The following is a 12994-nucleotide window of genomic DNA, read 5'->3' on the forward strand; positions in this document are numbered from 1 at the left end:
CTCATAATTTTTACTCATAAAGAGTAATACATGATTCGGAACTGCAATGTGTCTACTTTTTTTTGTGTGCACTCACAATATCAACAAAACGTTGTGCTTTTATAAAATAAAGAAAACAAACGCTTTCTGCCGTCTCAGGAGCGCTTCACAATGATGAACTTTAATGATGCTTTAAATTACTACTTTAAAACGAAATAATTCAAATCGAAAATAGAAAATCGAAAATAGAAACTCTTTCATTATGTAATCCGTGCATTTCTCTCAAAAGGCACATCCAATGAGATGGCGAGTCATTTTTTCATCACCGTAATTGATGGATGTCTAAAAGGAAAAGCCTAAAACAGGCCCGATTATAATTTGCATTTTATTTTTTAATTCCGTACAATTAAAAAATAAAACACAAATTATAATGGCATACATGTAAAACTTTGTCCTATAATTGTATAGCTGCTTATATTTTCTGATTTTTATGTTGCTCTGTTCTGAATACCTTAAAATGTAAAGGATTTGGTGCTTTAAAAACAGCTTTAAAAATTACTTTATTGCATTCCAGACGCTTTTAGCGTACTTTTCACTATACATTTTACGGGTAGCGTGAATATAAAATGTTGTGATGAATTCGTTGTATGTATTCCCATTTGTAAAATAGCCAACAAATTAATTGTTGTAGGCCAACCCGATCTCATGAAAGTGCGTATAGCACGATTTTCTGCTTCTATTTGGCGTAATATTTCTATGCAGAAATTTGGCATGCAAAAGCCATGGCTGGTTCAGTCGACAGAAATACGGGACACACAGGCCTATAATAACTGCTGAAATGTTTGCGGGGCAAATCTCAGGTCAGTCTGAGCGCTCATGGTACTCACAGTGCGTACAGCCGTACACATGCAGGCGCCACTGATACAGTAGATCTTACAATTCTTATGAGCGTGTGCGTGACCGTGATTCGTGCGCAAGCATGTCAGTGCGCATGGCATCACACCAGCAGTCTGTCGCTTTAGGAAAGATTCTCTAATGGTGTCAGAAATAAACTTTTATTAAGGAGTAATATTTAGATTTTTACATTTATTATATTTTTACATTGAGTTATTTTATTTTAATTTAAAAGAAATGCAGTATGTTGCACATTTATTTACAAATACCCATTTAACAGGTGCTGTTACAATACTGCAATACGAAGCTATAAGAATAATGAACCAGTTAAAGTACATTTGTAAATTATGCATAAATTATCCTCATATTACTAAGCCAATGATGTGATATTCTAATAACACATAACCACTCTGCTATATTTTTTAAATTGTTCAAATAAATTACATTTATCATTTTCTTGTTAGAGTGCATCATGCGATTGCATTCTTTTTAAAGGATTAAAAGGATTCACAGTTTTGCCTTTGAATTTGTACAAAATAAGGTCTCTTAGAAGGCAACACAATTATGCTACCTACGTTTGGTGGTGTGCTTACCATGCTTTACTAGAGTAGATCATCCAAACATGATAAGTCGTTATTTACTCGCCCACATGTTGTTCAATCCCATATAACTTTAATAATAAATCTTTAAAAATATTAAACAAAATGTATGAAATATTTACAATAGAATGTATATATATTTTATATTTACATTTTTTATAAATGTATATATTCCAATAATATTACATACTTAAACACGGTAATATTTATAAGCAGCATTTCTTATACTTTTCTTTTTTTATAGATCTTGTCTGAGTGCATTATGGGATTGTGTTCTCTGTGAAGGATGTGTAAGATTCTGCCTTTGAGTTTGGCCAAAGAACATCGAAAACACTCAAATGAAGCCTCAAATAGTTCATCTAAATATGAAAATATTTCCATTATTTACAGTGTTTTTTGTCATTTTTGAAGCCTAACGGATGTGAAAACTCTGAGCAGGTGTGTGGAAAAGAACCACAGAGATTCTTCTACTTTTAACATCATACAGGTTTGCAATGTGAATAAATAGTAAATAGTGTCAGAATTATTATTTATGGCTGAACTTCGCCTTTAAAACAGCCTATATAATCACAGATCAAAGTGTTATTTGTTTTAGTGAGCGGTGAAGCGTGGCACACGTGTGCGCAGTGCAAAAGAAGTTAGTGCTTTCCATGATTCTGCTTCATGTGTGATGCTGTGGCTTTATTGTCCCTCCCGTCTTGTTGATAACAGCTGCTGCGATGGAGATGAGCTCTAGTTATCTCCACAAATCAGACTGATGGTTGAGCGTCTTTCACAGTCTGTCTGCGATGCGTATGAGGACGGAGAGTTTGAGTTGGTTTATGGTTGTTTGCGCGCTCGTCCTCAGCTGCTGAACACATGCGGAGCCGTGCGTCTGGAACAGATGTGTTTAGTGGCAGCGTGAATGGATGAAATTTGCACATACCCGAGTATGAATTGCATCCAGATGCCCAGATATTTCTCTCACTGCTGTTCGGGTGAAAATTAGAGGTAAAATAAAACTCAAAGGTCTAAACTTGTGTCTCCCTCTTTCTCTTTGTCTGTCTTTCAGGCAGCTTTGGGAATAAAACACTGGCAAAAAAAAAAGTGATGACACCATGCATCATCATGGGATAAATTGAGATTTTTTTTTCTTGGATACGTTTCTCTTTTTCTCTGTTAGTATCTTCTGTTCTTTCTAGATTTCTGTCATTTAGAGCGTGTGAATCTGGTGGGAGATGGCTGGTTATTGGGGCTGGTGGTTTAAAATGATAATTGTTCAGAAATTGTTAATTTGAGCTTCAAATAAATGAGAATTCATTCTGGATTCTGCAACAGGGTTCTGTTTCATTGTAAAGCCTTTCTTAATATCGCAGGAAAGCCGCTGAAGTGCTAAAGGCTCTTTACACCACACTAATTTCAATCAGTGCACATGCATTCATTCCACTGGCACGTGAATCAGTTATCAGTGTTTTGAGTGTGTGTGATTCATGTGATTGACAGGCTTTATAAACATACTGTATATTCGCTGCTTTAATCTGCCGTCTGTGCTGAGTAAAACTGCTCGAAGCAGGCAAATTTAAACATAATATAATTGGCTCAAAAGGCTATAGTTTGCAATTTGTGATAGTTTGCAGCTTTCATTCATTGTAATAAAATGAACGTTAACTGAAATTTAAAAATGAAACTAAAAACTTAACTTCTTTCAGCTAGTTGCTAAGGTACGGAGCCCCTAAAGGGACATGGTGGTGGGAAAAAAAATTGGGGTGGGAGGAAATTTTTTTTGCGTTCCCTTGAGAAACTTTGCGTTCCCTCGCAAAGATATTTGCGTTCCCTCGCAAAACTTTTGCGTTCTCTCGCGAGAACGCAACGTTTCTTGAGGGAATGCAAAAGTTTTGCGAGAGAACGCAAAAAATCTGACAAATATTTTTTCTTCCCACCCCAAATTTTTTCACTCAATCTGATTTTTTTCCACCACCATGTCCCTTTAGGGGCTCCGTACTAAGGCAACATTTCTGATTTTTGTTTAGTTTAACTTAGTAAAATGTAGTAAAATAACTAAAATTCATATGCGCTCCATATGACTAGTAAGTCAAATCTCAAATAACTGCCCTGATGACTTGTGTTCTACCCGCTTGACTTGACTTAAAACTGAAAAAAAAAAATAATAATAAAAACATTTATAACTACAATATTTAAAACTACAATATATAATTATAATAACATTTTATTTCAACTTTTTATTTAATCCAAGTCTTTAACTAAAATTTAAATGAAAACTTCCAAAAAAATGGAAAATAAAAATAATTCAAAATATTAAGAAGGATTATTTTGATTAATTTAATTTAGTGCTGTCAATTGATTAAAAAAATTAATTTAATCACATTTTTTCTGAAATTAATCTGAATTAATAACGTTTTAAAATATACCTTTATATTGCAATAATTACACATTCAATCTTCAAAATTAATGTAGAAACAACATAAAGACAGTATATTTTTTATATTTGCATCTTTTTTATGACTGAAGGTGAGTATCACTGATGCTAATACTACTGATGTCTATGTGAAATTGTTTTTTTCCTAATATTAAAACATTGACTATCCATTTAACATTACATTATAATTAAGAGCTATCAATTTTAACATTTATTAGACTTTAAAAAATAACTTCTAATTTAAGTGAACTTAAAACAATCTTCACATAAACCCATTATAATAAAAGTCATGTTTGCCTGTGCCCTTCAGCAGAAATATACAGAAATACAGACAATTTACAAACACTAAATTCTAAATTAAATATAGATGAATCCTTAAAGCTACAAAAGTGATTGATTTCCTCTTTTTTTATTTTGTTCTTTGATGAACAGACGTCACAGCAGCTGGTTATGAGGTTATTTTGGCTTCTTTAAGAGCTGCTGCTGCTGGACATGACGCGGATCTGACACGCATCATATTTTCTCACAACTCTTTACCTTTTCTGACCCACTTCAGGTCATAAAGTCTCTATACTGAGCTGATGAGTTGAATCGGGTGTGTTAGATGAGGGAGACAGTGCTGCTGCTCCAGGACAGTTTTGAAACCCACTGCATTTCAGACACATGCTCACACAATGCATTAACAAATACTTGCATGCACAGTTTTGAGGCAGCTTTAATCGCCTTTTTGGTAACTTCATGACTCAACTGATGACAAAACGACATTGCATGCTCGTAGTTTCATTTGTGCTTTAATATGAAATGATACAGGCTACAGTGCGCTCCGACACATTTGTGTGTGCAGTAGAAGAGCACATGCTACGAGCACAGTATAACGGCTGACAGGGCAGGAAAATTGTTTTTTACTGACATATGGCCTGATAACATCTCATCTGACCGCAGTTCACTGTTGTTCTACTGAAGCTCCTCGTCACCTGTACCTTTTCTGCACTCGTTTGACTCGCGCCTGGTGCTGAGGTGAAGTTGTAGTGTGTGTGTCTAATAAGTGCCGTTTGATGAGGTCGTAAAGACGTTCTGCCTCTAAATAAACGCAATTCTTGTCAAGAAAAAAGAGACAGAAGCAACAGTTGTGAGTGGGGTGGCCGACCCTAGCTCCGCCCCTGCATTAATTGCATTCAATATTTTTAACGAGTTAAACTGAAAAAATTTATTGTATGCATTAACGCTGATTTTGACAGCACTAATTTAATTGTTTTTGTGCATGTTGGTTACAATGTGATCTTGTATATAATGTATTATTTTCTTAAAGTGTTAATAAAATAATGCACCTGACAAATATACTAAAATGACAAATAAACTATTCCGAATATTAAAATACTTAATTATTTATTTTTATAATATATAATGGAAAGTTCACTTTGTAATAATAATAATAATAAAACAACTTATAGTTGTTGTCGTTATTACTATTATTAAATATATTACTATTGTATATTTTGTTTTACTCTTGATGTGAATAGTTTGTAGTTAGTTTACATGTTTGCTGTGATAGTTATGCCATTTTATCTGTTGATTAATTATCAAACAAATAATAAAAATTAATTTGATTGAAATCAAGTGTAGCGTTAGTTCTGGCAGGTCACGTCAGTCAAGCTTGCATGGTCCACATCTACCTATCGGAATACTCCTATCACTACATCCTAATATAAGGTCCATTCAGTATCATTCAGCAGCTTATCGCTTTGCTCAGGAGCTAATTACCCTCCTCCATCCCCAGCTCCTCCTATCGTCCACAGTCAGGACTTGGCCTTCTGATATTCCTCATTGAATCAGACTCCTTTATTTTTAATTATGTTGTTACTTTAAATTGCCATTAAGAACATTAATAATATCTGCTACATTTATGTTGGTTCTGTTCTGTTTACCCTAACACCGTTGTCCTAACTACACGCGACGCAACGCTGCGACACGCGATAAAAGGTATCTTTTCCATGTTAATCTGAGATTTTGTCCTAACTATCCGCGACAGCGACACGCAAAATTTCTAATTTAGAAACGGTTTCTATTTCCGCGACGTTGCGGCTAGAACAACAACATATGACAGTAGATAATCTCAGGTGATTATGTGCTTTATTCAATGTTAAAAGTGTCTAATATGAGTTTAAATATAATTTTGTGTGACCTTATAGCCATACTGAAAGCAACAACAGATAGTTTACCTCAGATCTTGAAAATAAATTAAAGCAAAGATGTCCGTTTAAACTGTGAACTCACTGCGAACCAACGAGTGTATTCCATAACAAAGATGTTATCAGTCACTCGGTATGTACATTTAATGATGTTAAAAAGCTTTAATATTTATGAATTAGATTATAAAGGTATCCATTTCGTTGCGAGTGCAGTGCGCTTCCAGAGAGAGCCCGCCCACACACGCTTCTGATTGGCTGTGATATTTGATTGATTCTGTCGCTTCGCGTCTGGTGTGGACACCCAAATTGCTTGTCGCTGGAATCTTGTCGCATCACGTGTAGTTAGGACGCGATGTAAGGGGGTTTTCGCTGCTCTCCCTCCTCTTAGCCATGCTAAGCTGCATTAATGGGCAGGGAGTTTTTGCCCAGAACAGAACTATGCCGCCAATCCAAACCGTATGCTAACTGTCAATTACCTTTGACTCTAGTGGTCTTGACAGAACTACTTTTATGTTCATGCATTCCTTTCTTTGATTGTCTATGTGATCTTCACATCACATTTTATTTTTTTCCAGGCCAGAGACGTTGTCTGAAGTGTCATGAGAACTGTTTGAAATGCTTGAGAGACGCAGACAGATGCACGGCCTGTAAAGATGGCTTCAGGTAATACTAATAAACATCAAAACTGTTCAAGTTTCAACTGTTCAGCAATTGCACAAAACAACCTGATAAGAAAAACGTGCACAGCTTCATGTCCCGTGTTGAACTGCTGCTCTCAGAGTGTGGCACTCGAGATGCGGCCCAAGAATGTTTGAAAATCGTCACTGGATTGTTGCTTGATTGCAGCATAAATAAAACCAAATGTCTGCAGCTATTGAGCATTTAAAAGTCTCTTGCAGCCGATTGAGTTTAACAGGCAGAGCTGTGACCCCTCTTTGCACTCCATGCACAAAATTATGGAGTTCTGAATTCTCACGACATCGGTAACCTTACGCTGGTGCGGATGAAATAGCGTAAGAAGTCAGGCTTTGGGGTTTTGTGTGGGTTCAGGACATCTAGGGTACATCTGGTCATCTTTATGCATGCTGTCTTTGCTGTGGTTTAGACGAGCCGTACTGAGACAGACCGGGCTTTAGTTCTTGAAAGTCAGTCTGGTCTTGTGAAGGGTAAAATGCAGCACGCTTTGCGCCGTGACCTCTCTGGACGGCATTTAATCTGTCAGGGTTATATATTGTGATGCGCTGTTTAGAAGCGCAAATCGAGAGAAAATGCCTGGAGTCTTTTAGATTAATATTGTCTGCGCCACACTTGCTACACTTGCTCCACACTGTCAAATGATTATTGACACGCCTGTCATTTTCAACCACTGACCCACAATACCCCACTTCCATAACAAAACAGCTCTTTTAGCCAAGACTAGATCAAACCACCGTGAAGAAGACTGCAGAGTTGTTTTCTTGGACTGAGAATCACTGGTAACTCTGATTTGTTTGAAAATATTTTAATAATAATAATTTAGTTTGACACTAGTTTTAGTCTGTGCCACATTTAGAGCACTAAAAGCTTAAAGGAGCCGCACATACAGATTTTGGAAATAGAGCTGTCACAATTATGATATTATAGCAATTAATTGTTCAACAAAAAATAATAACAATTATTTATTTAATTGTCTATTTTGTACATGTTGGTTGCAATGTGAACTTGAAATATAATAAATTATGTCCTTTAAGGGATAATAATATGACACACACATTAAAGTGGCATAAATATGCTATTCTAAATATTAAAATACTCTATTTATTATTATAATATATAATTGAAAATAAAATAATTATTATTAACAATTTGTCACGGTGCTACTGTGAGGAAGTGCGGAGCGAGGAGACCAGGAGTACATAAATAAGGGGATTTTAATTATATCAAGTGAACCAGGAAAACACATGTAGCAAAGGCGGTAGACGTCAACAGACATTCACAATACCGGACGGCGAACTCAAAACAGGAAACCATTAAATACAGGACTAGAGGAGGGACACAATGAGGAACACCTGAAATCAATGACATAATGAACATTGGTAACACCTGGGACAAATAAACCTAATCAGGGAAACGGAACAGGAAGACCAAATAAGGGCAAAAGGAAACATAGGAAGCAAAACACACACAAAACACGGAACAGAGTCTGCCAATTATTATTACTAATATATATATATTTTTTTACTCTTGGTGTGAATAGTTTGTAGTTAGAGGCAATTATGACATTTTGATTGTTGATTATTTATCAAACAAATACTAACAATTGACTATTTGATTTACCTTTTTTTGTGCATGTTGGTACAGTGAGAACTTGGAAATAAGGCATCATTTGGTAAATAATGCACATCATAAAGTGACATAAATATACTATTCCAAATATTCAAATACTTTATTATTTATTTCTTTAACATAATGGAAAGTCCACTGTTGTTATATATAATAACAGGTAATAATAAGGTGCATAAAAGTCATGTAATTGTAGGCAGTCATATGTTAATGTGCTGATAATTTTGATATAATAACTGATGTTTTTGCTTTTCATGATGTTTGCTCTTTAAAGCTGTGGAAATATTGCTGTATGGGTTTATTCTTTTCTTCTTCTTCTCTTTTTCCTGATTAAAGTCTGGCAGGAATGACCTGCGTTCCAGAATGTGCCAATGGTACGTTTTTTAACCTGGAAGAAATGAAGTGCAGCCCCTGCCACATCTCCTGCTCCACATGCACAGGTCACCTTCTATTCTATTCTATTCTATTCTATTCTATTCTATTCTATTCCATCCTATCCTATCAATACTATCCTGTTCCATTCTGTTCTATTCTATTCTATTATATCCCACCCCATCCCAATCCTATCCTATTCTATCTCATCCCATCCCAATCCCACCCCACTCACAATCCTATCCTATCCCATCCCATCCCAATCCTATCCTATCCTATCCCAATCCCCATCCCAATCCCACCCCAATCCCTATCCTATCCCATCCCATCCCATCCCAATCCTATCCCAATCCCACCCCAATCCCATCCCAATCCTGTCCTGTCCTATCTTATCCTATCCCATCCCAATCCCATCCCAATCCCACCCTAATCCCTATCCTATCCGATTCCATCCCAATCCTATCCCAATCCCAATCCTGTCCTGTCCTGTCCTGTCCTGTCCTGTCCTGTCCTATCCTATCCTATCCTATCCTATCCCATCCCAATCCCACCCCAATCCCAATCCCCATTCCTATCCAATCCTATCCCATCCCATCCCATCCCAATCCCACCCCAATCCCAATCCTATCCTATCCCAGCCCATCTTTTCAGATTGACTAACTTGTATTTCAGACAATATTTTGCCTGTCCATGTTTTGTTGACATCTGTTGAAGAAACTTCCTGTGCACGGTAGTATACAGTAGTATCTTAAAGGGGTCACATGATGCGATTTCAAGTTTTCCTTTCTCTTTGTGCAATGCATTTTACGGAGGACGAGGGCTGTTTCTTGGGAGAGTAGCTTACAATACCAGTGTTCTGACAAATAATGCTGACTCACAGACTGTAAGTACGCTTTCATATTTACAGGATTTGCCACTGATGATTCAAACGCGAGTTTGACTGGTTGGCCAATCAGAGCACACCTCGCTTTTCGGGATTGGGAAACACATTTCATTACACCAAATACACCAAATAATATTATTTTTTAGCAACGTCATATGACCCCTTTAAAGCTCAATACTGATGAATTGATAATGTATTGTTTTTTTTATTTACATCAAAGTTTCTCAACTCTTGCCCTCAAGGTCTAGCGAAATTTAACAGCCCTGATCAAACTCACCTGAACAAGCTAATCAAGGTCGTCAGGATTACTAGAAAATAACAGGCTGGTAAACTGTAGCAGACCTTGAGGAACAAGTCGAGAAACCCCCATTTACATTGATATATCATCATAAGTCTCATTCAGAATCAGTACAGTACTCTCACAGGACATCACGGATGTGAGCAGACTCAAATAATACTCACAGAACGTGAAATGAACTGAATGCAGAAGCAGACGAATGAGATCAGATTATAGTTTAATGCGTTTAACTTGCTTACCAATCCGTTCACAGTGAGAAACTGAAGAGTAAAGTGTTTGTATTGTTTTGAGGACAGCAGGAGTGAATGAGTCCTGTATCACTCTTGCTGCTCAGCCATCGAACTTAATTAACTTTCTTCATTATGCCAAATCACCAGAGACGCCTGATAAGCCCTGAGTTGTTTGCTTTCCAAGTTCGCTGAAATGTGGAGAGCTGTTATAGACACAGCAGGGCAGAGTTAAATAAATTGACAGATTAACCTGAATGTATGTGTGTCTGTTTTGGGCTCTGTCTTAAAACCCTAGTGAGATGTCTAGATAGACAGCATTTTAAGACATAAAGTAGCAAATTTAAGTATTTTTCTTTGCCAAATACTTGCAGCATGGCATGCTTCATTTGTGGAGACGACAATCCCACAATGCACTGCAACATACTCCATCTAAACTGATAGATGGAAAAAGATACTCATTTATTTTATTCAGTAGTATTATTGATATACTATTATAGATTTTGGTATTATTTTGAATGAGATTTTATTTTTATATTTTCTGTTTTCACTTTAATTTAAGTTGACATTTTAGTCATTTTGTTGCGTTTTTGTCATAAAAAAATATATGTATTTTAGTTATTTTAGTACATCAAGTTGAGAAATGCTACTTTGGCAACTAGCTAGTAACATTTATTTCAGATAATGTTTTTTTCTGTAAGATTTTATGATGTTTTTGAAAGAAGTCTCTTTTGCTCACCAAGCTGCATTTATTTAATAAAAAATACAGCAAAAACAGCAATATTGTCAAATATTAACATTTAAAATAACTGCTTTCTGTTGTAATATATTGTAAAATGTAATTTATTCCTGTGATCAAAGCTGTATTTTCAGCATCATTACTCCAGTCTTCAGAGTCACATGATCTTCAGAAACCATTCTAATATACTGATTTGCTGCTCAAGAAACATTTATATTATTATCAATGTTGAAAACAGTTGTGCTGCCCAATATTTTTGTGGAAACCATGATACTTTTTTCCTCTGGATTCTTTAATGAATAGAAAGTTCAAAAGAACAGCTTTTATTTGAAATAGAATATTTTGTAACATCATAAATGTTTTTACTGTCTCTTTTGATCAACTTAATGCATCCTTGCTGAATAAAATAACCTTTTATTCACCTTTATAAGAGATCATACGGTTGACCTGCTGTGGGAGAAATTCTCTTGTAACAATGCTTTAATCTTAGAGATGGGCTGATTAGGCCAGAGAGCTGGAAGTAGACAAGAAAGTCTCCTTTCTATGATCTTCAGCTGACAGTACATTGTATCAGGTCATCGTATTCATACTGTTAACATCATGCCTCTGTCACCAGCCGTCTCAAACACACCTCAGGTGAAGATCCCAATGACTTGCAAATATAAATAACGGAGAACTGAGCTAACGGTGTGCTTGTGTTTGCAGGTCCGGGACTGGAGGAGTGCATTCAGTGTGCACCGGACTACTTACAGCAGGAGTGGCGGTGCGTCCGAACCTGTGCTCCCGGATACTACAGAGGAGAGGTGGCGGGATTCACACAGAGGATGTGCCGCAAGTGAGTCTCACATGACCACTGCACTGCTGCATTCAGATGCACACACACTACTGTGTGACCAGTTGGGCTCTTGCAGTGTGAATGTGCATTTAATGAAGTTTTGAAAGTGACAGCTGGAGCACACCTATGATGCTTTAAAATGCAAATGCATTTAATTAAACATTTTTCTTAGGTTTTTAAGATTAAAGATGTTTCATATTTAAAGGTCACATTACAGTTCTCATAAAAAATGTAAAACACAGTTTCAAGTACTAACTAAGATAGCCAAACTAACATCTTTCTGTCAGGTCATCCTCTTTGTCTTTGTTTCCAACTGTAATGTCATCATGGCTTTTCTCTTTTTTTTTTTGTACACGTTTGCGTTCTTAGCTTCTGATTATCTGTCTCATTGAAATTGTAGCCTTGGTAAAGGAATTGAGTGCTTGGTATTTACATTGAAATTCTTTCTTATTGCTCTCCGGCAGAAATGTGAGCACACACACACACACACACACACACATACACACAGTCACACACACACACCCGCTAATCACCTCTTTAACTCCACTCATTAGCACTGCTCTATGAGACAGCTGAACCATCCATCACATACACACACACAGTCACACACACACACAGTCTCACACACACACACAGTCACACACAAACACACACACACACACACACAGTGAGGTCTGATATTATGAATCACTTTGAAAATGTGTTTTGTTATTAACATAAGAGTTTGAGAAACTCTTGTCTCTCTTTTTTAATGACACTGGCACTCAAGCTGACATTATGAAAACCTGATGATCATATTCTCCACCATCATTTAGATGATACATAAAACTAACTTACTGTATTTATTTATTTATTTATTTAAGAATGAATTGTAATTGTGTATAAAAGTTATATAGAAATATAAAATAAATGTCATCTAAAATGTCATAATTTCTTTTTATATTTGTCTTATATAATTTCTAGATATATAATAATATTTTGTAATATATAAGAATTTTATATTTGTATGTTGTATACAAATTTTTAAAATATATAATATATATACACACATTTATTTTATATACTTATATGCACAATATATATTTATAGAATTCTTATATATTATTATTATATATTTTTATGTTCTATAAATGTATATATAAAATTACTGTTATATGTGTATATATACACAAGAATTTTATATATGTACAGTGGGTACGGAAAGTATTCAGACCCCCTTAAATTTTTCACTCTTTGTTATA

At 35.7% G+C, this 12994-nt stretch overlaps 1 protein-coding gene across 1 annotated transcript in view; it reads left to right on the plus strand.

Annotated features, from left to right (window-relative positions):
• Window positions 1–12994, plus strand: part of pcsk6 (proprotein convertase subtilisin/kexin type 6) — a 101519-nt gene that overhangs the window by 82818 nt on the left and 5707 nt on the right. Inside the window, exons 17-19 of the mRNA XM_016452194.1 lie at window positions 6653–6740; window positions 8736–8839; window positions 11624–11753. Of these exons, the coding sequence (XP_016307680.1) occupies window positions 6653–6740; window positions 8736–8839; window positions 11624–11753 (322 nt within the window). The remainder of the gene's footprint in view (window positions 1–6652; window positions 6741–8735; window positions 8840–11623; window positions 11754–12994) is intronic.

Source organism: Sinocyclocheilus anshuiensis, unplaced genomic scaffold, assembly GCF_001515605.1.
Source record: "Sinocyclocheilus anshuiensis isolate Anshui unplaced genomic scaffold, SAMN03320099.WGS_v1.1 scaffold579, whole genome shotgun sequence".
Taxonomy (NCBI): Eukaryota; Metazoa; Chordata; class Actinopteri; order Cypriniformes; family Cyprinidae; genus Sinocyclocheilus; species Sinocyclocheilus anshuiensis.